This window comes from Apiospora phragmitis, assembly GCF_038363925.1.
Source record: "Apiospora phragmitis strain CBS 135458 chromosome Unknown utg000008l:1.0-3514335.0:1.0-3519231.0, whole genome shotgun sequence".
NCBI classification, from domain to species: Eukaryota; Fungi; Ascomycota; class Sordariomycetes; order Amphisphaeriales; family Apiosporaceae; genus Apiospora; species Apiospora phragmitis.
This window is the reverse complement of record NW_027117407.1, coordinates 3,184,871-3,211,946: the sequence shown is the minus strand read 5'-3', so window position 1 is coordinate 3,211,946 and position 27,076 is coordinate 3,184,871. Positions and strand designations below refer to the sequence as shown.

Here is a 27,076-nt window from a genome sequence, read left to right as displayed (position 1 = left end):
ATGTCCGAAGACGTTGGGCCGTACGACTCGGTACCGCCCTCACAGCAGTCCTCACAGCACCTCTCCGTCCCAGCTTCTCCCACTTACCAGCGTCGGCGCGGTGTACGGTCCCGAAGGCAATCCTCGTCCGAGCAGCCAGATGAGCGGACTGCACTGCTGCGGCGACCCTCGAGGTCGCGCATACGCATCCAGAGCCCCGCCGCATCGCCGAGGCCGCCTTTCTTGTCGAGAAACCACAGCTATGCGGGGAGTGTGAAGTCGCGGCATCACAGCCGCCACGGCTCGTGGGGCCAACGCCTAGTGCACGCTCTGGGGGATAGCCGCCATGACTCTATGGCCGAATCCAAAAGCTCGCTATTTCCCGACGAAAGAGTGTGGTACGATCAGTTTACTTCGACCGATTGGGTACATGACAGCATAGCAGACGCCTACAGAGTCAAGGCTCTGAGGGCTCGGAAGGACTTGTGGGGCCGGCTGTTCGTGCTCTTTGATGGCGCCCAGGGCTGGATATTGAGTGCAGTGGTCGGTTTCCTCGTGGCCGTACTTGCGTACTGTGTCGACGTGGCCGAGACGACCATTTTCGATTACAAGGACGGCTACTGTACAATGGGCTGGTATCTCCGAGAAAAGGCAAGTCGCTGCAGCGCTAAACTCTAACTAGGCCTTGCCCATGCTTTGATTTTGGCCATGGGAATCATTACTGACCGTTCTGTAGAGATGCTGCCCGCACGGCCCGTGTACGGACTGGCGCTCATGGTCCGAGGTCTTGGGCGGCCATCCTTTCGGGGAGAAATGGACCGAATTCGGCGTTTATCTCATCGGGGTTGTACTGTTCTCGGTCCTTGCTTGCTTGCTAACCTTGACCACGAAGACGGTGGTGCCGTCTGCTTATCGTATGACCACGCTTGACGAGAACCTGGCCGCCGTCAACCCCAGCCAACAAGATGACAGCGAGAATGACGACGACGATTCCGATGAGAACCCCAGCCCAGGGCATGTGGCCCAGGAAGAGGTCGTTCCGCCAATGGTCTACTATTCAGCAGCTGGCAGTGGTGTCGCCGAGGTACGTGTTATCCTCAGTGGTTTCGTGCTGCACGGGTTTCTGGGTTTCAAAACATTGGCCATCAAGTCGGCTGGTCTTGTGTTGAGCGTGGCCTCCGGTCTCAGCTTGGGAAAGGAAGGTCCGTATGTGCATATTGCGACATGCATTGGCAATATTGCGTGCCGAATGTTTTCCAAATATGACCGCAACGATGGCAAGAACGAGAAGTGTTATCCGCTGCAGCCGCTGCCGGCGTGGTGGTGGCCTTTGGCGCCCCCCTTGGCGGTGTTCTATTTGGCCTGGAAGAGGTGGCCTACTTCTTTCCCGCCAAGACGCTCTTCCGGACGTTCTTTTGCTGCATTACTGCTGCCTTGTCTTTGAAGTTCCTCAACCCATACGGAACTCATAAGATTGTCATGTTCGAGGTTCGTTACACCGCCGAGTGGGAATACTTCGAGATCGTAAGCTTTGTCCTGTGCGGTATTCTTGGCGGTGCTCTTGGCGCCTTGTTCATCAAAGCTTCAAGGAGCTGGGCTGTGACTTTCCGCAAGATTCCGGTCATTAAACGGTATCCGATGGTCGAGGTCGTTCTGGTAGCTCTTGTTACAGGCCTCATTGGCTACTGGAACGTTCTGACAAAACTTCCAGTTGCTAAGCTTCTCCTCAACCTCGCTGCGCCCTGCGACGACGAGACTAGAGATGAGCTGGATCTTTGCCCAACTAGCATCGATGAAATCCCAGCTATACTGCGAACATTGCTCGCCGCGTTCGTCATCAAGAGTTTTTTAACTACCATCACTTTCGGTATCAAGGTTCCCGCCGGTATATATGTGCCGTCTATGGTTGTCGGCGGCCTCTTGGGCAGAATCATTGGTCACGTCGTCCAATGGATCGTGCTCAGGTTTCCACATTGGGCACTATGGGGCACATGCCCGATCTATGCCGACGGCTCCTGTATCCAACCGGGGGTTTATGGTTTGATTGCGGCTGGATCGACCATGTGCGGAGTGACGAGGCTCTCTGTCACACTGGCCGTCATCTTGTTTGAACTCACCGGAAGCTTGGACTACGTGTTGCCGTTCTCTCTGGCCATCCTTGTGGCAAAGTGGACTGCGGATGCCATCGAACCCCTCAGTATCTACGATCTCTTGACTGAGATGAACTCCTATCCATTCCTGGATAACAAGCACAAGCCCATTTTCACATCAGACCTCGCTGACATTGTCCCTCGAGTCCGATCCCACCGAGTCGTGGATATCACCAACTCGCCCCTGGTCCCAGCATCCAGTCTGCGGGCCAAGCTGGAAACTTTGCACCGAACAGGCGAGCTCGATGGTGGCTTGCCAATTCTCCGAAACGGCGTCCTTGTGGGTCTGATACCTGCTCCAGATCTGGAATATGCTCTGGACCAGCTTGAGGACGAGAGCACAAGTCTCTGTCTCATGGCAGATATCCCAACTATCGATGATGATGACGACGAGGAAGGTCGTGACCCGACCAACTTCACGCCCTATATTGACCCGGCCCCCGTGGCCTTGGACATCAAGTCGCCCATGGATCTGGTCTACGAATGCTTTGTCAAACTCGGTCTGCGATATATTTGTGTCCTGAAGGATGGACGCTATGCTGGCATGGTACGTTTTGTGCGGTTTTGACGTTTCCTCCATACTATTCGTTTATTCTGACCACGACTACAGACTCATAAGAAGCAATTCGTAAAGTACATGCGAGGGCTGGAAGAGGAGCAACGCGGTTCATGAGGAGTGGGCTTATTTAGGTATGTATACCAGAGATTGCGAATCATTATATCTTTTCGAGCGTCATGGAATTGATGGCTGGCGTTTCGTGTTCGGGACTATTGTAGACATCTGCATTCATTTTTCTGGGGCTGGCATTCTGCATTTTCGGGTGGGCACTCTTGTTCTATTTTTAAAGCTCTTTTATGTTGCGTTGCAGATCATGGCTTAGACGGTCTGAAAATGATTCCGCGAAATTGATTCTATATCAGCTGTTACGGTACACATAAAGACGGACCCTAATGTGATAGATGATGGTCTGGACATATATATAGGAGCTTTATAGAGTCGGAAGGTTAAGAATGGGACATGATTGCTCAGGAGCCGCTACTTATACGCTGGTAATTGTTCCTTGATGGAGTGACCTCTGGAGGATGAGGCGTCCCCAGTCACCACAACCAGTAACGTTAGATAATCCCGTACGATGCAGTTATCCCAGCAATTCGCTATAATAAGGTATTATTATTCCATTATGCGAAGGTTAACCCTGGTTACTACATGAGCCCATTGCATATTCCTGGAGCAGCCCCGCTTTCCAAGTGATGGGGGGGATTATTCCAGCACTGATCAATCTCCAGTTGGCATTCTTACTATCCGATTTCAACAGGTGCCCCCAACCGAAAAATTCCCTTGTCGCAACTGGCAATCCATTGCACATCAACCAGGTGTCAAGCAGCTGCCATTCATCATCACGATGAGTTCGAGCAATAATACTAATAGAGGCGTGGTTTACAATCCTCGTGGAGGTAAACCGGCCAGAGTCACTAAACCTTCTGCCACACCTCGTCGTCCCAACCGTCGCCCCAATGACGCCGTCCTCAACCAGGACCCCAGCTTGGATCCCGATCTGCCCGATGCGCCCGACGGCCTCGAACACCACGAACATGATCACCATGAACAATCACCACAGGAGGAAGGGCACCACCTAGCCCCCGAAGAACAGCAGCTTGATCACCATGAACACCACGGCTCCCACGACTCTCATGACCCTCACGAACAACATCACGACCACCATGACCATCACGATGATTTCGATGCCGAGACTGCTGCCGCTGCCGCCGCCGTAGCCGCAGAGCATCATGTCCAACAGCAGCAGCAGCAACAGCAAGCGCAACAGCAACAGATGGACCTGAGTGCTGCTGCCAACATACTCACTAGCAATGGCACGAACCCTATGGTCGACCCCCATGAGCATCCTGATCTCGACCAACATCTCGAGGGTGCCGAGCCCTCCATGCCGACGACCGAGGAGCTCGCTCGCGACTCGGGCTACCAGAACGTCGTCGTGGAAAGCGCATTGGCCAAGCGACTGTCGCGCGAGCCCGGCATGCGCCTCGCTACCCAGCGAAGGCCAGAACAGTCGCTAAACCTGCAACGACGCAGTAATGTCGAGGCCCTGTTTGCGCACATCGCCGGAGAGATGGCGCCTGTGCCCTGTAAGAACTGCCACAAAGGCCATGGTCCCTGGACCACGTGCGTCGTGGTCGATGGTCAGATGTGTGGAAGTTGCGCCAACTGCTGGTTCAACGCTTCTGGCGCAAGATGTTCTTTCCATGGCAAGTAGCGACCATCCTGCTTGATAGATCGCGCTCGTACTGACTGACGGTCGCATTACAGAAACGAGGAACCCTCCTGCCCACGCCAATGTCATAGCCCCCGACGGCGCCTTCCAGCTACCCCCGATACCATCCGCCGCCCTCACCGGCTTTAACTACGCCTCGGTGCCGTCGTCGTCGGATCCTGTCGTGCGCTACACGGTCGAGCGTGCCATGGCTGACCTCCGCGCAGCCGACAAGCGCACGCGGCAGATGCTGATGATCGAGGTTGCCGCCAAACAACTGGCTTGGAACATACTGCAGTACGAGGAGACACAGCCAGAGGATCACCAAGTCCAGGCGCAGACACAAGTTGATGTCCCGGGTCAACCGCCCCCGCAGTCCATGCTGGACAACCAGGATGGTCCATAAAGGGTCGGGCGTATTTGGAGGGTACAAGGAAGGGACTATGCCAATGGCATATTTGTCCATTAGTTTTCAGCGATACATTGAATGTTTTTTTCTCTTATTCATTCCGGTGTTGTAAGCGTTGTAGCTTTCATGAGTGATTTATATATTATACCCAAGATCTTGGAACTTATTCCAACTGAAATTGCCTGGTATACCAAGCCAAGATACGCCACGCATTGTATTCCCTTGATTGCCAACAACAGGCCGTATCGTGAAACAAACGCGGTACTTCCGTTTATGCTGTGACATGGGCAATATGTATGTTCCCACCACCGTAACATCTCGTAATCTGATCATTCAAGTGGCCTATAAACCATCCCACCACACGGCCAGTGAGCAATCGAGGGGACAGTGTCTTCTCCTTTGGAATACACCTCCGATTACATGACCGCACAGCAGAATTTGTTGAGATTCTTGCATACGTTTCCAAAGAGTTTGTCCATGGCTGCATCGTCCGGTTTCTGTTCCGGTTGATCATGTCGGCCACTGCCGTGTTGAGGCCGTTGCTGCTGCTGCCGCCCGCCATGTTCAGGTTGTTGCTGTCCACCATGGTGAGGCTGCTGCTGGTGGTCTCCTCTACCACCGCCAGCATGCCCGCCGGATGGCTTCTGCGGCGGCGGGGGCATGCCGCCGACCTCGCCGCCCTGGAGGTCGACGTAGATGCGCCCCGCGTTGTCCTCGGTGGCATAGTGTAGGCCGAGCTCGCGGCAGACCTGCTCGACGCGCGGCTTGATCTTCTGGACGTGGCCGGCGCTGTGGTGGCCCTGGCCGACGATGACGTGCAGGTGCGTCTGGCCGCGGGCGCGCGCGTCGCGGATGCGCGCCTCGAGGATGTCCTCGGCCTCCTCGACGAACTGGCCGTGCAGGTCGATGGTGTCGTCGGCCACGCGGCCCGTCGCGTTGTTCTCGCGGAAGATGTACTCGGACGCCTGCTTGTTGTACACCTCCATCTGCGACGCGTGCCGCTTGCCCTCGTTGCTCAGCTGCTTGGCCTCGGCGCCGTCGCCGCGCTCGTAGGCCTGGTGCGCCCGGTCGAAGCAGGCGTTGCGCTTCTGGGCCTCCTCGCGCGCCATGTCGCGCAGGCGGTCGTACTCCTTCTCGGCATCGTTGTTGGGGCTGTGGCTGAAGGCTGCATGGGGGTGGGCGACGGCGCCGGGTTGTCAGCAGGAGTATCTTCCAATGCCATGAGCGGTGCCTTTGGGGATTGCCCGTCTTGTATCATTTTCGAAATACCGAGTAAAAAATTTGGAATTGCGTCATGGCATAGCACAGCGCAAGTTGCATAATCCAGCATATCGTATGGAATTACTCACCGTTACCGCCCAGGCGGGTCATGGGGATGGAGTTTCCAGTCATTGTGCGGGCAATTGGCAAACCACACAGCTAAAACTAAAACAACGAGAATAAGGATGAAGTATTATTACCCTGGAGGAACTGTTAGAACATCACGAAACCGAGGTGTTGACGGTGCCTGGAGTTGAGCACATGCAGCACAACTAATAAATACACACAACATTGAACCTACTTCCTTGTTTTTAGTAGCAGTACCTGGCATTCTCCAGTGAGGTTAGGCCTAAATAAAATAGCTGCCAAGTTTCCAACCTATCAATCATCCCACTACCATAGGTTAATCCTGGATGCAAGGATGTCATACGGCGGCAGATCTGCAAACCTTTTAGTAGATGATCCAATAACACGAAACATAGCCTTACCCAGTTGCTGGTGGCTAAACGCCTTCACCAGTCTGGTTCTGTTCATCAGTCGGTTCAGGTACGACGTCACTGTTCATAAGCGCTGGAGCTCCAGAAGAGAGGAGAGGGTCTTTAGGTCATGGCGTTTGGGTCTCACCGTCTAACTACATTATGTACATACATATGTACTCGGGGCCAATAGCTATCTAGCACATTATGAGCTCCAGATGCCCTGTTGTCCCAGTACCCATAACAACGTGTATAAATGATGCATCCGTTATAGTCACTCTTGAGTGACTATACTTGATAGGTTCGTAAGGCTGGGGCTATTCCGCCTCTTGTTTCCCATTCCGGCTAATTAAACGCTCGAAGTCCACACCAAAGCTTAGTGATTGGGTAAATAGATTAATTATGCCATTGAGAAGTAGCCCATACTCCCGAGAGTGTCGTCCTGTTCCCTATCGGGTCATCTCTTCCTACTGGAGCAAGAGACAGCCCTGGCCGGTGTGCTACGCAGCTATCCGGGACGCTGAGGCCTGACCAGAAGCCGGAATAGTGGTGAGCACCTATGTTAAAAGCCCGTTACCAGCCTGTCAGACACCATCACAGTAAGCCTATACAGCCTTCCGGCCAAAGCCTACACGGAGGCGGACGCTGAAGTGGAGCACGGCTCTTGCGATTGTAACGGACCTGGCTCCGTCCCTTTACCGCAGCTACTCTGCGTATCTGAATGAGGTGATAGGCTCGAAAGGCCGACCCGCCGGACCCTGTCCAGGTACCCACCAACAACAGCCTTGCGGCACGAGACTGTTGCCGTACAACGACCCCGGCAGTCCGGGCTAAGGCGCCACTGTGTCAGCCATGGGCGATTAGCCATATGCAAGAGTGAGTGCGTGTGGAACGAACGTCCTGTTCGCTGGGACGATGGCGAGTCAAGCTGCCATGGCCGAAACCGCCGCCGCCGCCGCCACAGAGGCGGACAATTGCTCCCGGTACAGTCCGGCGTCGAGGAAAAGGGTTTCGGGAACAGCGTGGCTGGAGCCGTTTGGCCATGCCACTCGTGTTGGTTGTATACAGGTATCTGCGCACATGGGGTGGTTCCGCGACCCGAGATGTCGAGTTCATATGCTGGGGTCGTGCCACTGTTCAGTAAGCACCTACATAGGACATATGGCTCTTTAGGGCGCAATATTGTTGACTCTGACCATGTATATAAGCGCCTTGTACGATGTCGCGATGCCGATATCGACATGAACGCTTTCGCCCAATTGAATGTTCTTTACCTGTCGTCGCCCTTATTTGCAACACAAATGTACTCGGAACACGCCACAGGGACAGCCATGTGAACCTGTCGTTCTCTGATATGCCTTGTAATGTCCATTCCTCAATGCTTGACGTATGCTGCAACACCCATCATTGAAGATGCATGACAGCCGGATGCGTTGCTCAACTTGTCGCATCAGTAATCAACCTGAGTCAACATCTAGGATGACGTCTTTACCGGTGAACTGTTTTGGGATCTGTCATAATTGCTTGTCAATGTCGAGATGCAACGACGCCGGTTCCCAAACGGTTCGTTAGCCCTAGCACAGAAGACCCCGGATCGTATCGATGTAGGCCGATCATTTTTCATCTTTTGTGATATTGCTGGCGTCAACCTGGACGATGTTGAATGCATATCCCCGTCGCCTGTTTGCGGGAGATCTCTTGACAAGTTTTGCAGACTGAGTCAAGTAACCGTCGCTCAGCTCACGTTAGCCGGCAACGGCTGCCTGAGAAAAGACGGTACCACAAGGAGATGGGTGCATGGCCAGGAGCTGCAATGGTAGGTACGCATGATGTATTCTTTCGGGACATCTGAAAGACAACCAGGCATTTGTGTGCGGGAACGAAAAGACGACGATCTGTATCTCGAGCGTAGATGAAGCGGAAACGGCCCCGATGTCTAGTGGGAAGGAAGACAGGGGGGTTTCAACTACTATTGTGGGAGTAGCAGATTTGATGGTAGACATTGGACATCAGACCACTTACTAAAGTAGGACCTCCAGGAACTGGCTGTTGATTTACCCACCTCCGGACTGACCGGCATTACCTAAGGAGACGGCGCTGGAGATCCTACGGCTAGGTCGGTGCTGGTACGCCGGGTACTGGAGCCGGGTAGAGAGGGCTCCAGGCTTTTGCTGCCATGTGGCAGACAAGCCAGAAGACAAGAGCGCGCCCGATTAGAGTAAAGCGAGTTATTGGCAGGTCTCCAGTAAAAAAGAAAAGAGAAAAGACTACTAGCCTCATAGCCTGACGAGCCGTCTGCGATTATCCAGGGCCGATGTGGGAATAGCTTCGGGCTCGACAGCAATGGCGTCAATGGCCAGTCAGAACGGGCGAAGCGAAATTGGCCATTCTAGAACACGAATCGAATGCTTCGTTGCGCCGGGGGAAACACCCCACATACCCTTTCTCAGCAAAGTCCAGCTTTGTCTGATGTTCGTCAGGGATGGCATCGCCGCATCGGGCGGCCCAGGGGTACTTACTTGATTCGGGATGGAGCGGCGGTTAATCTCATGCGTACTGTACTGGGTTCCGATATTTCCTTCCATTGTCTTGACATCTGATACAAGGCCAACCTGTCCCAGAATCAGGAGATGGGCCTGCCTGTCCTATCAGAACCGTTTCCTGCCATGCACGCAAGGGCAGCGGCAGCCTTTTCTTTCTTTTCTTCTTTTTCCTCTCTTTCCTCTTCTGACCAAACTGGTCAATACCGGTGGTGTCACTGCCAGTCAGGGGGGGTCTATCAGAACCCACTGGCCGATTTGTGGGCTTCATCTCAAGAAAGACCAGAGTTGGCTAGCCTAAGCCGAGATGGGAGAGGTGCGCATGCAACGCTAAGAGTCAAGACTGGTTTACGTCCCCCAGCAGTCAGATTGGCAAGGGGGGCTCGATGTTCGTAGACATGCACGATGATCCGTAGTAGACATGAAACGCCCTGTCTGATCTTGCAAGTGCGGAATGCGAGCGGGGAGTGGGAGGAGTGGAAGCCTGTTCTTCAGCAGGTAGATCACACGGAGGACGGTAGATTGCCCGGGGCTCAGATCACGACGATCCCTTATCAACCAACCCATCCCCCTATTGCACGTGGGAGAGGACGTTTGATGATGAATTATTCTCGTCGTCGAAGCCATGTTTAAGCCCGGAAATAAAGTGTGATGGGCCGACTTAGATGGCACGTATTAAACCCGACATCACGACGCAAGTGGCCTCTGCCGGAGACCCGGCCAATTGTATCTCTTGCTCTGAATGATTTCATAAACAACGTCTCCGTGCGGATGAAAATGTTCATTGGAGGTGGGACTACCATTGGCATGGAGTGGCCCTAATAGCCGATGGGACCTGACTGCTGAATGTCCCAATGATTCAATTCCATCCCTGACAAATCGCTACATAAAAGGTTACCCGAGGACCTGGAGACTCGGAGTTGGCCAGAAACATGTCGCTGGAGCGCTGGACATGTAAGTAACAGCCGTTGAACAGCAGGTGGGCTCGCCTTGGGGCTGATGGGGACATGCAGCGCATGAAGAAGGTACAACAAAGTCGGCCGCCGCCATTGTCTCAGCCTGTCTGGCTATTACGCGTGTGTACCTATAATACCGGACAGTCACAGTCGTGTGTTCACAATGTTTGGCGCCTTCGAGTTGTCATGTTAGCTCCAGCCGTTAGTTGACAGGCCAGCAGCTCCCCACCACTTCTATTAGAAAGGCACGAGCGAGCTGGCAGGGCGGCCGGTTTCTGGCTCGTCATTCGTCAACCTTTCTAAGGTAGTAAGATGCCGAGATGCACGTTCTGCAGTAGAGTAGATATTGTAGACAGTAGTTAGGTAGGATAGGTCAGGTAGTGGATGGACCACTCTGGAAGTCCTACTTCATGTTGTTAACCCAAGTAAAAGATTTGCTTTGCAGGACGGCTTTATCGTCGCAGCTTGGGAACACAACGGCGAAATCTGAGGAGCTACCCCCAGTCGCTTGCTTACTACTAGATCCGAGAGGCAGCCTCTGGTCACTGGTAAGCACCTTATAGGTGGGCACTTGGTTAATATCATATCCTCGCCTGGATTGTATAGCAGCCCGAGAGACACAGTCTTCCTGCAGAAACGAGGCTCACCATGTAAGCAATCATCACCTTGCAGAACATGTCTTGCTTGCTCCGCTTATCTGACCAAAAAGCCGAGGCAAGAGGCACCCAAATATAGCCAGCCAGTATACGTAAGGTTTAGTATTGTCTTACATACATGTAGACTGACGATGATATGCTATTCTTGTCTGCGAGCTCGCACGAATCTGACCAACCTTAATGATACGGACGGAGAGCCCGCGAGTCAAACCGGGGAAATGTGACTCTAGATGGATGTATTTCATACGACACGAGTATACTCGTGTATCTCACAGCACTAACTTGTGACGGGATCCAGCTGAGTCCAGTCCATAGAAGGCAGGTTCACCACGGCGACGGGAAGTGCACATTTGCTCCCGTAAGTAACCACGACGACGGCGCAACGCTTCATGACTAGGTTAGCGGCCATGGGCGAGAGCATTAGCAACACGGAGCCGCTGCCACAAGGCCAGACGACGCAAGCGATCGCGGCCGCTAAGATTCGACAGCTGTCAGCTGTGTCTGCCTTGTCTGTCAGCTTTGCCAAGTAGGCGACCAGGCGTCGCGGGTTAGATGGCTTGATAGGTTAATGGAGGACTTTGGCTGCTGTAATAAAACTTTGGACGGTAGGATGGGGTCGACTTGAGGTCAAGTGTATTGATTAATGCTACTAACGACTGGAATAAGAGCATGGGTTCTCTATTACCACGCATCATTTCTTTTCGTGAGCCTTGCCTGCTTTGAGTCTGGTCGCCCCTCCACCCTCCACTTTTGCAGCTGCAACCCCGGCCAGACGACCCCTTTTATTCCCTCGATCTGTCAACTCTCGCCCAAATCTTTGATCAATATGCTACAACGCATGTAGGTTAGCAACCGACGAGACCCAGCTCCCCTAATGAATTTCGTGATTTAGCGGCAACTGCTACGGTAGTCAGTCAGGTACAGACCCAGATGCGCCCACCCAGTGCTACCAAATGTAGGTACCTAGTGCTTTAACATTGCCTGCATACTTTTAGCCTGTATCCGTAGAAGCAGGCAGGTACTTCAGACTTGCAGTTTGAGGGAGATCGCACCTGCGTGGCCCCGCGTCGTTCTCCGGTCCACGTACAGTACAGGTCAACAATCAATTGGGTGTTTCAATCTTTCCATGCCGACTTCTTTTTTCGCCCCCTCCCCCAAGCAATAGTAACCGCGCCACAGGAACACCGTGCTGAGCGCTGCATACTGCCCGGGCCTCAAACAAGGTGTATGTACATACCGTACCGGATTGGAGTGGCCGTACTGTATGCACACTGCACTGCCAGTTGCACTGCTACCAGTACCTACTGTACCTTACTGGATGGTTCGTGTGGTTAGCACCTGAGCAATTAGCAATCAGGACACACTCCGTACACATCCGCACTAGGTAAATTCGTGCTCCACCTCGCCTTTGGCTAGCTGCTCCAGGCCAGAACTGGCCTTGCCTTGCCCAGCATTGCCCTTCTGGTTCTTCCCTCGCTCGTCCGCACGTCCACCCACACCTATCCATACATCCATCCACCCATCCACCTTCTGTCCACGCCCCCCTTCCAGCTTAGGTACGGGAGACAGGCCTTCCCGTCACAATTTCAACCACCCAATTTTTTTCTTTTTCCCTTTTCTCACGGTTGGTCCGTTGGTCGCAGTTCTATCTTCTTGCCCCCTGCGTGTTGTTGTGTGTCTTCGCTTGTATGCATCTTGTCCCTTACTGTTCCAACAGTCGACGACTATCGTGATTGACTGCTCACCTCCATCATTGACTCGGGCTCATCACCAGCCAACTGAAGAGCAATACCGGCTACTGGGAAACGAGTGGTAGAAGACTGCCGCAAGCTTGGTGAGTTTGAAGCGTCTCATCCGTCCCTCCGTTCCTCTCCTTCCTCAAACCTTGTTCCCGCGACCCGTCATAATCGCATCGGGACTCGCTACTTAGCCTCCAACCTCGACCATTCAACTCTCGATGCTGCGGACACATTCATCTACACTACACCATAATCTCTCTCTTTCAAGACAACGGATCTATTTCGGAACCGCATCGCCAAGTTTCTGGAACCCAGCCCGGTGAAACAATTGAATTGTTCTACCACCCTTTTCACCAAGTCGGGGTGTTGGCCAGCACAACGGAGGCGCGACGTTGCCCGGACTCTCGCTGCGCTTACTACGAAATACACATCGACTTGCCCGATCCTGCAGAAGAGACACGAGTTTCAATCTAGGTTCTGCTTAACTAACTCCACGTTTGCCATAGTCTACCGGCCCTATCCATCACCCACCACGTTACTTCATTCGTACGCAATAGCTTTATCCATCGCGAAAGCGCGAACACATCGTCAAAATGGGTTGCGGAATGAGCACAGAGGAGAAGGAGGGCAAGGCCCGCAACGAGGAGATTGAGAACCAGCTTAAGCGCGACAAGATGATGCAGCGCAATGAGATCAAGATGCTTCTTCTGGGTAAGATATACTCTGCGTCAACATCCCCGCTGCCGAACTTGGTCTGACGATTGTCCAACAGGTGCTGGTGAATCCGGAAAGTCGACAATTCTGAAGCAGATGAAGCTCATCCACGAGGGCGGATACTCGCGTGACGAGAGGGAATCATTCAAGGAAATCATCTTCAGCAACACCGTCCAGTCCATGCGTGTCATTCTCGAAGCAATGGAGTCGCTAGAACTTCCTCTCGAGGATCAACGAATGGAGTACCACGTACAAACCATCTTCATGCAACCCGCCCAGATTGAGGGAGATGTTCTGCCACCAGAGGTCGGCAACGCCATTGAGGCGCTGTGGAAAGACCGTGGTGTCCAGGACTGTTTCAAGCGGTCGCGTGAATACCAACTGAACGATTCGGCACGATAGTAAGTCGCGTTCAATCATGGCTGTGGCGACTACCTCACTAACGCGAATTCCAGCTACTTCGATAACATTGCAAGAATTGCCGCCCCCGACTATATGCCCAACGACCAAGACGTCCTGCGGTCTCGTGTCAAGACAACTGGTATCACAGAGACGACGTTCATTATTGGCGATCTGACCTACCGTATGTTCGATGTCGGTGGTCAGCGTTCGGAACGAAAGAAATGGATTCATTGCTTCGAGAATGTCACGACAATCCTTTTCCTGGTCGCCATCTCCGAGTACGACCAACTTCTTTTCGAGGACGAGACGGTCAACCGTATGCAAGAAGCCCTGACTCTGTTCGACTCCATCTGCAACTCGCGGTGGTTCATCAAGACATCCATCATTCTTTTCCTGAACAAGATCGATCGCTTCAAGGAGAAGCTGCCAGTCAGCCCCATGAAGAACTACTTCCCCGACTACGAGGGAGGCGATGATTACGCCGCTGCCTGCGACTACATCCTGAACCGCTTCGTCAGCTTGAACCAGCACGAGACGAAACAGATCTACACTCATTTCACATGCGCCACCGACACAACACAAATTCGCTTCGTCATGGCTGCCGTCAATGGTAAGTGTTCTTGCATTTACCCGTATCATTTGGTTTGGGGTCTTGGCTTACTGACGTTTTACAGATATAATCATCCAAGAGAACTTGCGTCTCTGTGGACTCATTTGATTATTATGCGATGCTATACGATGAATACCCATTTCTCTCTCGATTACTCCGTTGTATGGGCTGCCAGTAATGTCACGGATCTGGCTAATGATTTTGCCTCATACACCACCGCGTGGGCAATGTTGCCCGACGGATTTCCTATCGCTATGTGTTCCCGTTCTGCCATTTTGCGACATCAACACATCGAATAAGTTCTCTACAACCACACATGTTCTACCAGTACCGCATACTTTCCCAACTGGGCCTAGCCCTGTAGGTGCCCGCGTTGAGAGCCCTAGGACCATGGGCTGGTGCCGATGCGGAAGAAAAAGTTAGAGCCATGGAATGGAGCTGGCGAGGTCGAGTTGCGACCATTTGCATCTACGGGCATGGCGGGGTTACATATTCTTGTTTAATTATGAATTTGTGTGGAGTCAACTGGTTCCTTATTTCATCTCCTTTTCCTTTCTTCTTTCTTCTTGTAGTATCTGGTAGCTCACGCTGAACGATGGGCCGACATGTGTTGGCGGAGGTGGTCGTTTGTTATTGCGGGGGAGAAGGGGCGAAGCGCAGTGGATGGAGGCTAGTGAACAGCCACGCATCTACATGGTTGAGAAGTCGCCCGACTATTGAGGGAGAGTTTAGGACGTGAGAGAAATATCGAGACGTTGAAAGTATACCATGGACAGAGTTTATCTGTTGTGTGCGAAGAACCTGTGGGAGCCTGCGAGCTTGGAAGGAACGCAACAGTTGGTCGAACTGATACTTCGGACGGAAACTTGTTTCCTCTTCCGTTGCCAGTGAAAGCCAGGGGACTGGTTCTGATTTCTTCCTCGACGGCAGCGGCTGGCTGGGGTGGTCGGTCTGTTAGATGGATGTGTCTATAAGATAAGAACAATGACATTGATCTGAAATACTATAGCCTTCGATGCCTATCACGTGAAGTGGAACTGTGGTGTAGTCTACAATAATCATCCCGCCTCTGTTATAATTAATATACGGCCGTCTCGAAAGGAGGACATTCAACCACAGGCGACCTCGCACTATTCAGTACCACTTGCCAGACAAATCATTGAAAGTCCTCATGTGCTGAGTCCAGCGCGTAAGCTAGCTTGTTGTAATTTTGTTTTCTTTAGTGAAGACTATTTCGTGTTCTTCTACTTGTTTTTTCTATCTACCAGAAAATGAGGTTGGCTATTTTTCTTCCCAGGACGCGATGTTCCCTCGGTACTCGACCATTTCCTTCCACTTCTGGGCAAACTCGCGCATACCACCCTCGCCGGCCAAACTTGCATCGACGACGTCCTTTGGTAGTTTGTGAGCCGAGTAAGCCGGCGAGCTAAAATTGTAGGCCGCCGTGTCTTCCTTCTCTATGAGGCGGAGCTCGGGAACCACGTCGTCGTCTTCGTCTTCGTCATCCTCGTCCGTCGTGTTGCTGTCGTCCGAAACCACATCGTCCTGGGCTGCACCTTCTCCTTCGGCCGCCGAAGCGGTGCCCAGCATGGGGCCCGACGGCACCGACCACTCGTTCAGCTCGTGCCAGCCGAAGAGGAGCGAGTCGGTGTGCGGGGCCCAGGCGTTGATGTCGATGAGGCGCACGCGGCCGAGAGGCTCGCCCTCGCCCTCGGGGATGTAGACGTCGAAGGCGAAGCTGGCGTCGGGGAAGGTGTAGCGCAGCTTGTGGTTGAAGAACTGGGCCACCTTGGCCACGAGCGCGGGCCCCAGGTCCTGCAGGAACTCGTAGAAGTTCAGGTCGCGCTGCGTGATGCCGACCAGGTAGCGGTGCTTGACGAAGCAGCGGAACTCGAGCGCCGTGTGCGGGTTGAAGAAGGAGCGCAGGACGAGCACGGGCTTGAATTGCGGTGGCGGAGATGATGATGATGATGATCCGGTGGTGGTGGTGGTGGCTTCTGGAGCTGTGGTTGTCGTCGTGCTGCCGTTCGATCCCGCAACGGGTGTGCAGTCGTCGAAGGCGTGCTCGAGGTCGTAGGTGATGAAGTTGGAACTCTTCAGTAGCAGGTACACGTCGTTGGGCGTCGTGCACTTGATGGTGTTTTGGTGCGTCGAGATCCAGGCTGCGTCCTTGGGGGCGGTCCAGTTCAGCTTCGGGGCCACGGCGCCATCGAGCTCGGCGATTGTGTCTTTGATGGTTTGATGGAGGGCCGGGAAGCGCTTGTTCGGCGGGAGGCGCTCGGGAGACTCGTCGTCGCTGTCCGAGTCTGATTCGTCGGGCGCCTGTTCGTATCGTGACCTCGTCTGTGCCGTAGACAGATTGGTGGGTCCCGACTCCCAAACCACCTCGTCCTCATCCTCGTCTTGGTCATCCTCGTCGCCGAGCACGATACCGTCTTCGCGGATGTACTTGATGAAGTCTGGTGTAAGTGGGATGATGCGCGACTTGATGCATGATGTGCGGTACTTGGGAAACCAGTAGTCGTAGGAGCAATGGAGGATGTGGTCCCGAGTTATGGGAGGAAATTCGAGTTGGGCTGCGGCGTCCGAGCTACTGTTTGCGCCGGATGTGGTGGTGCCAGTTGCGTCCGGCATCTTCGCAAAGAACGGGATGGTTTATCCGCTTTCGGATATTATTGTTGCTTCGTTTCTCGAAGATATCCTCCAAGTACGATCAAGTGAGACTGATTCCTGATTTATAAAGACAAGGAAAGCTTCAAGTTATGTATCTCCGAACGTTGACTCACATGTCGATTTTCACTTATTAGAGCGAGAGACCCTGCAAATGCGAGTCATCGCGGGGCAATTACTTCTGAACAAAAAAGAAACCGGCCTGAACGGGCGCTACCACATCATTGCAACCCCACTATACTTTGCTTTGTATGTCCCATCAAGTCCCGTCCATTACTGCCAATTTAGACCGCTACCTTGATCACTCCAGAGCTTCAGAGGAGTGAAGCCACGACGACATCTTACTATCTATTATTTACACAGTTCTCTCTTTCTACCAAAGACCGACACCATGTCCGACAACGTAGGCCTTTCCACCCCGCGCGGCAGCGGCACCTCGGGATACGTGCAGCGCAACCTAGCACACCTCAAGCCGCGCGACAGGGACCGAGGCGCCCCGTACGCAGCACGCGACCTCGAGCGGCACCGCCAGCGCCAGCCCGACAAGGGCATTCTCGAGCACGAGCGCAAGCGCGAGGTCGAGGTCAAAGTATTTGAGCTGCGGGACAAGCTAGAGGACGAAGGGTAAGAGTTTGCCGGGTCTCCCAGACCACACCCTCCAATAGTTTTTATTTTGCTCCTGATGCTGATGCTGACAACACCCCCTCCCTGCAGTGTGGAAGAAGACGAGATCGACGAGCAGTGCAACGCTCTGCGCAAAGACCTCCTCGCCAAACAAGAAAAGAACCAAGGCACCGAGCCCCGGAAGGGCCTCAAGATGCACCAGGTCCACGAGCTTGCCGACGCCAAGATCAAAGAGAGTGAGAGGCTGCGCAACGCGCTCAAGATCAGCAAGGACTACGAGGAAGGCGGCCACTGGAAGCGGCAGGAGGAGCGGCTGCGGAAGGCCGTGGACAGGGACAATGCTGCCGATCGGGACAGGGAAGGCGGTTATTAGCTAATTACACATGTAAATGGCCTATGCAGGCCATATGAAAAGACGCTGGTAGGTACCTATGTGTGTCGAGTCGGTGGGAACTGGGTTGTCTGCATTGTTTTGGCGAAGGCGTTCAGGTTTGATTTCTATCATATGGAAATGTTCACTTTGGATTTTCACGAGACGATTGTTCTAGGATTGATACCTCTATTGGATAAGCGCTAGAGGCTTCTCTGTATGATCCGCTGCGGCCTCTTTGGCGCGCTCTTCAGCACACAAATGACAAATGAAAGTCTAGAATATGTCCCTATGTCTCTATGTATGTTCTCCTGTCTATTCGGGGGTATCATACAATTTCCATGACTTAAATCGATCCCTCATCAGTTCGCTGCCAAAATTTGGGCTGCATTAGGCCCATCGGCGTTATCGACGCGGCCTGCGTTCCTCCTGGCCTCTTCCTCCTCCTGCTTCTTTCTCTCCATCTCCTTGTGCTTCTGTTGCCCCAGGTAGGTGGCATACCGTAAAGTGAACAGGGTCAGGAACACCATAAACGCAATACCCAAGACGGCCCTGCGAATTAGGATCCATCGCACCCCCTCAATCTCGGATTTGGCGTCGCTGGTCAGCGTGACGCTAATCCCGAAGTTCACTTGTTGAATCTGCCAATTATGTCAGTTTTTGGATCCATTCCCTTCGAGAGCAATATTGTTCGTTGGTGGATGAGGGGACTTACGGCATTGTCCATTCGCTTCTGCTCTTCGCGAACGGCCATCTTTCGGTCGTTGAAGTGACCCCTCACATCGTCGCGAAGCGTCATCAGATCTTGGTTGAGTTTCTGGCCGAGGATGTCCACCTCGTGCTGCAGTACGGTACGCTGCTGGCGAGACTTCTCATCAGCGGCCTTGCGGTTGTTGATGACTTCGGTACTGAGCTCGGAGCAGGCGGCGCGGAACAGGTACGTCTCGTTGTCGACGTCGCTCTTGGAGACCAACCCTTCCTGGGCAGTCTCGAGGTGCTTTGCCAGGAGCGCTCGCACAGCCTTCATCAGCGTGATCGCCTGGTCCTGGGTGTACCCTTCTCCTGCAGCTGTTTGACCAAAGTATAGCTGTCGAAGTGGTGCAGATACGGTGGCGTCGAAATATGTGGGTGGTGCATCTCGCCTGGTGGTGGCATGTGCAGCACTGCATCCATCGGCCCAGCCGACTGCATCGTCTCTTCCGCGGCCGCCTGTTGCGGCGTTGTTGTTGCCCCTGCCTTATGGATTTTCCCAGTCTCGGCGTTACTGTCTGCTGCAGCCGCAGACTCGGCTAGGTTACCGCCCTGTCTGGTGACGTTTCCCCTTGGTTGTTTTCGTTGAGCTTTGCCGCCGCCGAGGATCCGTTGGCGGTGTTCTCCGTCTTAGTTTTCTGCTTTTTTTGCTGCTGCGGCTTCTTCGGTTGAGCCTGGGCGTCGCCGACGCGAGCATCTTTCCTGTTCACTTCGCCCTCGCTTGTCGTCGACCCCTTAGGCCCACCGCCCGGATGCGGCAATTTGGCGGCGCCGGTAGCGGGAGGTACGGGTAGAGGCCCGACGGCCTTGCCATGTCTCTCAAAAGTGGCCTGCCGTATCCGACCCGCGGTGGAAAAGGAGGGCGACACAAGGTGGCCGCTCCTACGCTGGCCTTTGCGACTGCATTGCCGCCTCGCGGTGCGCGCCGTCGCCGACTCGCTGCTGAGCCGCCGAACGGAGGAGCGGAAGAGGTGCGGGTAGAGAAAAGGTAAGCGCATGTTGGTTGGCGGCGGCGGCATATTGCAAACACGGGGTGTGTCGACTTTCGAGCAAGATAAAAAAAGGGGCGGTTATTGAATCATAATACAACTACTATTTAGTAGAGCGTCGTCGATTTGAAGTGTGGGATTTGTTCCGTCAAGGGCAGGTCATGATTGCTACAGCTGGGAGCGACTGAGGGACTCAACCTAGGAGTTCCAGTTGTCGAGATGGGGGCCCTAAAACCGGCCCCTTTGGCGTCATTTCCCAGCTGGCCAGAACCACATCAGCCAAAATGTAGGTACGGTTAGGTACGGCGCTGGGCTAGTAGTGTGTGGTGCTGGGTCTTTTGTTAGATCCACGTGCATTGACAGCTCAGAGGTGCCCCCCGCGCATCGGACTGCTGGTGAGAAGTGGGAAGGCATGCCTGCAAATGCTGAGCAGGGTTTCTTTCGCTTCTGGGCTCGTCATATCTTTCTTACGACCTGGCGTGCTGGCCCTCGAAATAGCAGGCGGTGTGGTGGGCAGAGTTGTCCGGCCGAGCGCCCCGGCACGCGTTCCCGTGTCAACCACCCGGAAACACAAGACGCACCCCTGTAGCACCCATCCAATTCATCTGCCCACCCATCGACTGGGTGCCACCGCCATGGTAGTTTAGGCCGCAGAGAGAGAAGTGCGAGTCTGGGGCGCGAGGTTGGATACGACATCTTTTTTTTTTGCATATTGTGTGTCTAGTTTCCGGCTGAGACACCATCGATTTCCTCCAAGTTGGCCGTCTCTCGACCAGAGACAGGCACGTCAATAACAAGAAGCTTGTATAACACAGCCAGAGCAGCTGTCTGCAGGTATGTGCAAATAATTGTTGCCTACCCCACAGTCCAACACCGACACACCGACAGGCTCTCTCAACACCCGACTTTGACTTGTTGAGTGAGTGAGTGAATCCACTGCATAACTTACCTGGCAACGCATTCCAATTCTCCAGGCACAATTTCGAGCCAGCATTCCGCATTCTCCGGAGAGAGCAGGCTCACTCACTACAATACCCACGTTGACGCCTAACATCTCATCGCCGCCGCCTCTATGGCGCCGACCGATGCGCTGTCGGCGCCGGGAGCTGTTGCTTACTCGTCGGACAAGATGGTCGTCGGCGACGGAACCTGGGACTTCAGCAAGAATGACTTCTTGCTTCCCAATCTCCAAGGCCTGCCATTCGACATGATGCAATACAATGGTAAGCATGGTCCACCCGACCATTCATATAGGCATATCGGGCCACTAACATCGCTCTACTAGGCATGGGCAATCGGTTCTCGACAGTGGCACAGTATCACAGCCTGATCCTGGCGCATGGAGTGATCGCTGCTATAGTCTTCCTCTTCATTGTGCCTATTGGGGTTATGATGGCTCGTTTTCACAGAGGGGCGCCAGGTGCGAATATTCGATACCACGCCTATCTGCAGATATTCGCTATTCTCCTGGCCACCGTCGTATTTGTAACCGGTTGGTTTGCCGTTGGACCAAACCGCAGCCTGACCAATCCCCATCACGGCATTGGTGTCGCAATCTACACCCTGGTATTGGTCCAAGCTGTCGGCGGCCGTCTCATCAGGAGTATCCGAAAGCATTCGCTACGGCTCATGCTTCATCGTTGGTGTGGACGCATCGTCACCCTCCTCGGCATGATCCAAATTCCGCTTGGCCTCACATTATATGGCTCGCCCAAGGTCACCTTCATCTTGTACTCGATCTGGATGGCCATTCTGTTGCTTACATACTTCGTCTTGAGCTACCGCCATGAGGGAGATTGGGATGAAAGGACCGTCTATGGGGGGAGATCAGAAGCCGGCACCGGCAGGAGCAGGAGCCGATATACCACCTCAGACCGGACCGAAAAGAAAGAGGACGGATGGCTGGGCCCCTTGGCAGCCGGTGCTGGTATCTTTGCTCTCATGAGAGGACGAAAGGACCGGAAAGAGCGCGAACGAAGCTTGAGTAGGTCTCGTTCGAGAAGCCGAAGCCGGCGCCCCGAGGTTATCCCGTCACGAAGAGGGTCAACAAGCTACGTCGACGAGAAATTCACTGAAAAACATGAGGCACCGCGCGGTGGCGGGCTGATGGACAAGCTGATCGGCGCTGCTGGGGTTGTGGGTGCTGGCGCACTAGCTAAGAAGTTCTTGGATCGCAGAGACAGTCGCAAGCATGGAGACGAAGAATATCAGTCGGTGGCAACAGATACACCCAACCGCCACAAAAATAGGCGGCCTGCCAGATCCGAGTACACCGAAAGCGAATTCAGTGACGAGATGACCAACCTCACAAGAAGCCATAGGGGTGGTAAACCCATTCTCCCCGGCCCCGGTAACCCGACAGCTATGGCTGCTGCCATGAGTGCTGCCGACCGTCCTGACAGGCCACTTACACCACGACCATCGCACGCACGTCCTGGCGACTCGAGATTGGAAAGTACCCTGGATTCTGACTACTCATCCTACGTTAGCCCATCACGACGAGCACGGGAGGAGCGTGATACTGGTGAAAGTGCTGGAAAGGGCCTGCTGGCGGGACTTGGCTTGGGCTGGTTTGCAAAGAAGCTGAAAGATAGGAGGGAAGCCAAGGCAGATGCAGACCGTCTTCGTTATGAAGAAGAGAGGAGAGACGGTCGTCATGGGTCCAGGTATACCGGGGATGGCTATGGTTCGCCGAGCAGAAGACCTTCGCGCCGGTACACTGCACCAGCTGGCACGGCGACTACCATGACTGGCAGCTCCGATTTCTCGTCCGCTGTTGAGTCACGTCCGACTGTCATTGGACACGGAGGTGGTCCGCCACCACCGCCAATGCCACCGCCAATGCCACCTCTGGGGCCAACAGGTGCCGCAGCCGCAGCTCCCTTCGCATCACACTACAAGTCTCGTTCGCGGTCTCATTCGAGAGGCCCTCCCATGCCAGTAGATATGCCGCCTATTCCGCCTGATTCTCACGGTGTTCTTCATCGGGATGAATCAGTCAATGACGGCTACACGTCAGCAAGTGGAAGGCACCAGAGGCGTCATTCCTCCCGCCGCCGAAGGGACGGGAGCGCTGCGGTGCTGCGGCGGCCGCCGCATCGGCAAGTCTGTTGGCATCCGAGGTGGACGACCGACATGACCGACGACGTCGTGAACGCAGCGCAACACGCGCTGGCAGCCAGCCCGTCAGTGTCAAGGTCAAATACCACGACGATAGGGACCGCAACGTCACATTGCGTCGGTTGACAGAGGAGGAGGCAGCACGCGAGCACCGGAGGCGCAGATCTAATTCGATCAGCAGCGTATCAGGTGGCGAGGAGAGTAGTGGTCGCCGACGCTACCGCAGAGACTCCAGCGCGAACCGGACAGTCACAGACCTGCATTCTGGGCGACAGGGTGATGATCCGTTGTCACCGCCAACTCCTGCTTTCGCAGGTGGGAGGCGAGCGGCAAAGGACTCGGCATACTACTCCGGGCCCGACCACCCTCCACCCCCTCCTCCCATGACGCCCCTGCACAATAACAACACTGTCTCTAGTATCGGCAGTCATGGCACGTGGAGCGCAATGAGCCCCTCGCCCGGCGCACCCGGGGCTTCCACCACCACATCGGCAGCGGACAGGCGTAAGCAGAGAAGGATGGAAAGGAGGACGCAGCGGCCGTCGGGTACAGTCGAATTCGACTAGGGCCTAGGCGGTTTATTTTTGAATTCCGATACAACAGGCAGGAGATTGCATCATTGCTAGGCGTTTGATATGGGCATTGGATTGCATTGATGCAGCATTTTCCGGGTTTAGATGAGCACCTATAGGTGCACCTTCTCATCATCTGTTGGATTTGTTTACCTTAATGACGCACGCAACAAAAAGAGAGTTATGGGATATGTAGATACGACGGCCCCGAGGGCGGAATGTTGATATTGGAGGCCACGCTGGATTTATGTACTGTATTAGATATGATCAAAATGCCAATACACACGTTTTCGCTTTTGAAGAATCCGTCAAGTTGCGTCCCACGTGCCAAACATGCTAGAAACTGATATCTCACACTTTTCTAGATGCCGGGATATTGCTGTAGTGCCTGTCCGAACCAGGCCTGGCCGCATATAGGAGCTGGGAACTGGTATAGAGAACGCGGAGTCCCTGAGATAGGTGCAGTCGGTCATGCAGGTACGATGTAGGCTGAATAGGTAAGGCATGTAAGTGTATAAACTAGCCCAGACGGTTCAGGGGTCTGATGTACATCTGTACAGCGGTTGAGCGGGTAATACATAGGCGCCTTAGTGGGGCACAGCTCTAGGGAGAGGGAGAAATACACCTAAGAATTATCGATAAGCGCAAGAACGCGAACAACTCAACGCGTCCATCTTCAACAGTCCATTCACAAGAACACCAATCTGGCCCAGTGAAGCGACAGTTCTGGCACTGCGCTGCTGGCATCTCGACAACTACCTGTACACACCCATTTGACTGCATTGCGCGCTACGCGCAACCTGCACTCGACATGGAGGCCGACCAACAACAAGAGCAAGTCGCGACGACAACACCACAGCCTACCGCAACATCCCAGCAGTCGCAGGCGCAACCAGAGTCAGCATCGACCTCCAATGGCGCCACACAACAGACAGATTCGGTGTCTACTGCTGCTACCTCGTCCACACAAGCACAACGGCCTACCACGGCACCGGCATCACCACCCTTACCGACCCGACACACCCCACAAGCCCCGGGGCCCCGCGCCGCCCGCTTCCAGAAGGTCCTCGATGACTCGCTAAAACATACGCTGGGGAAGGTGACGTGGGACAACTTCGCCAGCTGCTATCCGACGATTGCAGAGCGTGCGCCGGCGACGCTGAAGGCGGCGCAGCGACAAATGGTGGATCGCCTAACGATGCTTTGTAAGGTATGCTCTTCGTATCCGGGCCCCCATACTTGAGACCCGGGACAAGGGCCAGGCTAACAACGACATGTGAAAAACAGAAAGAATTTGACTCAATCTTAACGAGTCGAAACGTTGTCAACAAGCTTAACGAGCTTGAAGGGCTAGTAAGCGAAGCTGAGTTGCGTCGCGACGAGGCTGGACGTTCTGACCAGAACAATACGCCCACACCGTACGTTCATCTGGCTTTTATTACTACTGTTGGGCCTCTATGCATTGCTACCCCCCGGTTCACGATGGATTACTTGCTTTGTTTGCCTCAAGTGTACTGGATGCGATGCTAATCCCAAGAACAGGCCCCATCTCCTGCCTGCATCAGCTATCCTAGCCGCGCACTTACAGCCGCACCTCGTTGCATCCCAGTCGCAGCTCAACGCGCGGCTGCAGACGACGCAATCGCACAACGCGCGCCTCTGGGCAGATATTCAACAGCAGCGCGCCGAACTCTCGAGCTTGACTGGCCTGCTTGAGAAACTGGTCAAGGATCTTGAGGAAGCGGGCGGCATGCTAGACGATGCCGGCGTACAAACCGAGATCGCAAGGGAGACGCGGGAGGTTGAAAGTGAAATCGCCATGGACACTTCATGAGGATGAACCGAAATCCAAGCCAGCGATACCGGAGCTCATACTCGGCGGCAACACTTCCGTCTGGGCTCCCAAACACTCTCTTCGCCCTTCCAAGACACCTCTACATGGCCCGCTAGATAGTTCTGCTGTCTGGGATAGGCACTTAAAGACATGGGGGGGGCGTACTAATAGGGCAGCAAGCACGCAAACTGTCCGATGTGTCGGATGGCCGGCGAGGGCTGCACTGTCGAACTAGCCGATAAGAGATGGTCCATGGCGTTTTCGTCTCATTTCCTCAAGAGGAGCGGTAGGGCAAGCTCTATACGGACGCCAAACATGTGCTGTGCAAGATTCTACGGTCGAGGCATTGGAGCTTGACAGGCAGCGCCACAAAGGCTCCCAGAAGGTTTCCCATCGTACCTACCTTGAATGAAGCTGGATGATAGAGTGTATGGGACCAGTCATGCTCTGGATTAATCATGGCCGACCCGTGGCATGAATGGAAATCCAGGAGTTCTTAGCCGTCTTGGAAAAGGCTATTGAGGCTAGCTTAGTAAGTACATGGAGGTATGCAGATGTCTAAGGGGCGGCAGAGGGTGACGATACGAAAAGCATGATGGAAGCCATGAAGGGCAGGTTTCTAATGATAGCATTGATGGGAACATGGAAGAGATGGGCCTAACATGATATGAAGTGCATTCATTGCCCTAAACAGCTTGCATGACCTAGTGTTAGATAGATATATGACGCCAACTTATGTATCGTTGTCTCGGTGTTAAAGGCACGGATAGAGCCGGTGTAGATCCGAGACCGCTAATATGACTACATGTACCTAACGTAGTAGGTAAGATCTGTTGATTGTATCGATCCTCGGAAGATCATGTTTCGCGTCGCTTTCTACTGCGCAAAGACGCAACCATTGCTATTTCCATCATGTACGTAATAGGAAAGTGCAGGTTAACTTTAGACAGCCCGTACTTTATTCATCTATTGAAGGAGTGCTCACAGGCCAATCATGACGCTCGAGTATTATCAATTGGGTCGAGATGCAGCTTGAATGTTGAGTGTTCGGGCCCGCTACTGTTTTTTTGTGCCCTCACAAGTACATTTAATTAATGTAAGTACCTAACCTACCACCTAAGCAGAATAAATAGCAGCACATTAACGGCAATCGGGTTGCTAGAGAGAGGCAGAGAGAGGCGAAAGAGCACGTTTCCTAATTGGACTAACTCCGGGTGTTGTCTCCAACGAGCCCGCCCGCGATCAAAATCGTTCAATTCAGTGACCACCAGTCCATCCCATCTCTGCTCCATCCTCGACCTAGACCTTACCTTAGGGTAAATTTGACGACCACCACGCTCTTGCCCTGTCTCCAGAAACTTCTGAATCCAGACGAGACAAACAAACCACCATTCAATTAATCCAACCCAATCCCGGTCTCCCTCTCTCTCTCTTCCCTCTCGATTCGCAATTTTGCGCAGCAGGACCATCTTCTTCAACCTCCCCCGCCTATCCCTCCGCTCAGAACTTACAGCAGCAATAAGTCCATACAACAAAACACCATCCTCGCGGCTCGCATTCCTCCCTCAAGCTACTACCGCAATCCTCATCTTATTTTTTCCTTCATCATACCGCGGTAGAACTGGTCGTTTGTTAGACGAGCCCACTCTAGTTTACTGCGCTTCCACTTAAGCATCCAAAAAGTAAAACAGGTAAGTCACCTACACGGTACCGAAGCTTTTGGGAAATGGGAGAAAATCACCACTTTATCGCCGCTTCCTTCTCCTGCTCCCTCGTTTCCCTTCTCTTTGTTCTTTCCTCTACCAGGCTAGGGCTAACGAATCACTTCTTTCCACAGCCCGCCCTCCACTTCGACCCTGTCAAAACTTGTTCGCGGCGCTTGCAATTCCCGATTTTGTATTTGTCGAGGCCCCAGATATTACTGCGCACCTCCTCCCGACACTTCGCCCCCCACCCACCACCACCTCACACATCACCGACGCAAAC

General features: G+C 53.7%; 9 protein-coding genes across 9 annotated transcripts; 6 read left to right on the top strand and 3 right to left on the bottom strand.

Annotated features, from left to right (window-relative positions):
- PG994_009420 (chloride channel protein 3) lies at window positions 1-2,802 on the top strand (the record flags this gene model as incomplete). Its single annotated transcript, XM_066860829.1, has 5 exons — window positions 1-601; window positions 662-756; window positions 872-1,181; window positions 1,262-2,676; window positions 2,740-2,802. 5 exons carry the CDS (start codon window positions 1-3, stop codon window positions 2,800-2,802), a joined length of 2,484 nt encoding a protein of 827 aa, XP_066714418.1.
- A 730-nt stretch (window positions 2,803-3,532) lies between these two features.
- PG994_009419 (uncharacterized protein) lies at window positions 3,533-4,805 on the top strand (the record flags this gene model as incomplete). Its single annotated transcript, XM_066860828.1, has 2 exons — window positions 3,533-4,398; window positions 4,463-4,805. 2 exons carry the CDS (start codon window positions 3,533-3,535, stop codon window positions 4,803-4,805), a joined length of 1,209 nt encoding a protein of 402 aa, XP_066714417.1.
- Window positions 4,806-5,224: 419 nt separating this feature from the next.
- PG994_009418 (uncharacterized protein) lies at window positions 5,225-6,200 on the bottom strand (the record flags this gene model as incomplete). Its single annotated transcript, XM_066860827.1, has 2 exons — window positions 5,225-5,973; window positions 6,158-6,200. 2 exons carry the CDS (start codon window positions 6,198-6,200, stop codon window positions 5,225-5,227), a joined length of 792 nt encoding a protein of 263 aa, XP_066714416.1.
- A 6,828-nt stretch (window positions 6,201-13,028) lies between these two features.
- PG994_009417 (putative G protein alpha chain) lies at window positions 13,029-14,269 on the top strand (the record flags this gene model as incomplete). The annotated part of the gene is made up of 4 exons (XM_066860826.1): window positions 13,029-13,146; window positions 13,208-13,550; window positions 13,605-14,161; window positions 14,226-14,269. The coding sequence occupies 4 exons, from the start codon at window positions 13,029-13,031 to the stop codon at window positions 14,267-14,269; spliced, it is 1,062 nt and encodes a 353-aa protein (XP_066714415.1).
- Window positions 14,270-15,442: 1,173 nt separating this feature from the next.
- PG994_009416 (uncharacterized protein) lies at window positions 15,443-16,795 on the bottom strand (the record flags this gene model as incomplete). Its single annotated transcript, XM_066860825.1, has 1 exon — window positions 15,443-16,795. One exon carries the CDS (start codon window positions 16,793-16,795, stop codon window positions 15,443-15,445), a length of 1,353 nt encoding a protein of 450 aa, XP_066714414.1.
- A 427-nt stretch (window positions 16,796-17,222) lies between these two features.
- PG994_009415 (pre-mRNA-splicing factor cwc-21) lies at window positions 17,223-17,828 on the top strand (the record flags this gene model as incomplete). The annotated part of the gene is made up of 2 exons (XM_066860824.1): window positions 17,223-17,455; window positions 17,546-17,828. 2 exons carry the CDS (start codon window positions 17,223-17,225, stop codon window positions 17,826-17,828), a joined length of 516 nt encoding a protein of 171 aa, XP_066714413.1.
- A 359-nt stretch (window positions 17,829-18,187) lies between these two features.
- PG994_009414 (uncharacterized protein) lies at window positions 18,188-19,573 on the bottom strand (the record flags this gene model as incomplete). Its single annotated transcript, XM_066860823.1, has 3 exons — window positions 18,188-18,466; window positions 18,541-19,057; window positions 19,140-19,573. The coding sequence occupies 3 exons, from the start codon at window positions 19,571-19,573 to the stop codon at window positions 18,188-18,190; spliced, it is 1,230 nt and encodes a 409-aa protein (XP_066714412.1).
- A 1,063-nt stretch (window positions 19,574-20,636) lies between these two features.
- PG994_009413 (uncharacterized protein) lies at window positions 20,637-23,250 on the top strand (the record flags this gene model as incomplete). The annotated part of the gene is made up of 3 exons (XM_066860822.1): window positions 20,637-20,787; window positions 20,850-22,504; window positions 22,588-23,250. The coding sequence occupies 3 exons, from the start codon at window positions 20,637-20,639 to the stop codon at window positions 23,248-23,250; spliced, it is 2,469 nt and encodes an 822-aa protein (XP_066714411.1).
- Window positions 23,251-24,067: 817 nt separating this feature from the next.
- PG994_009412 (uncharacterized protein) lies at window positions 24,068-25,090 on the top strand (the record flags this gene model as incomplete). Its single annotated transcript, XM_066860821.1, has 3 exons — window positions 24,068-24,466; window positions 24,544-24,674; window positions 24,799-25,090. 3 exons carry the CDS (start codon window positions 24,068-24,070, stop codon window positions 25,088-25,090), a joined length of 822 nt encoding a protein of 273 aa, XP_066714410.1.
- Between the last annotated feature and the right edge of the window lie 1,986 nt (window positions 25,091-27,076).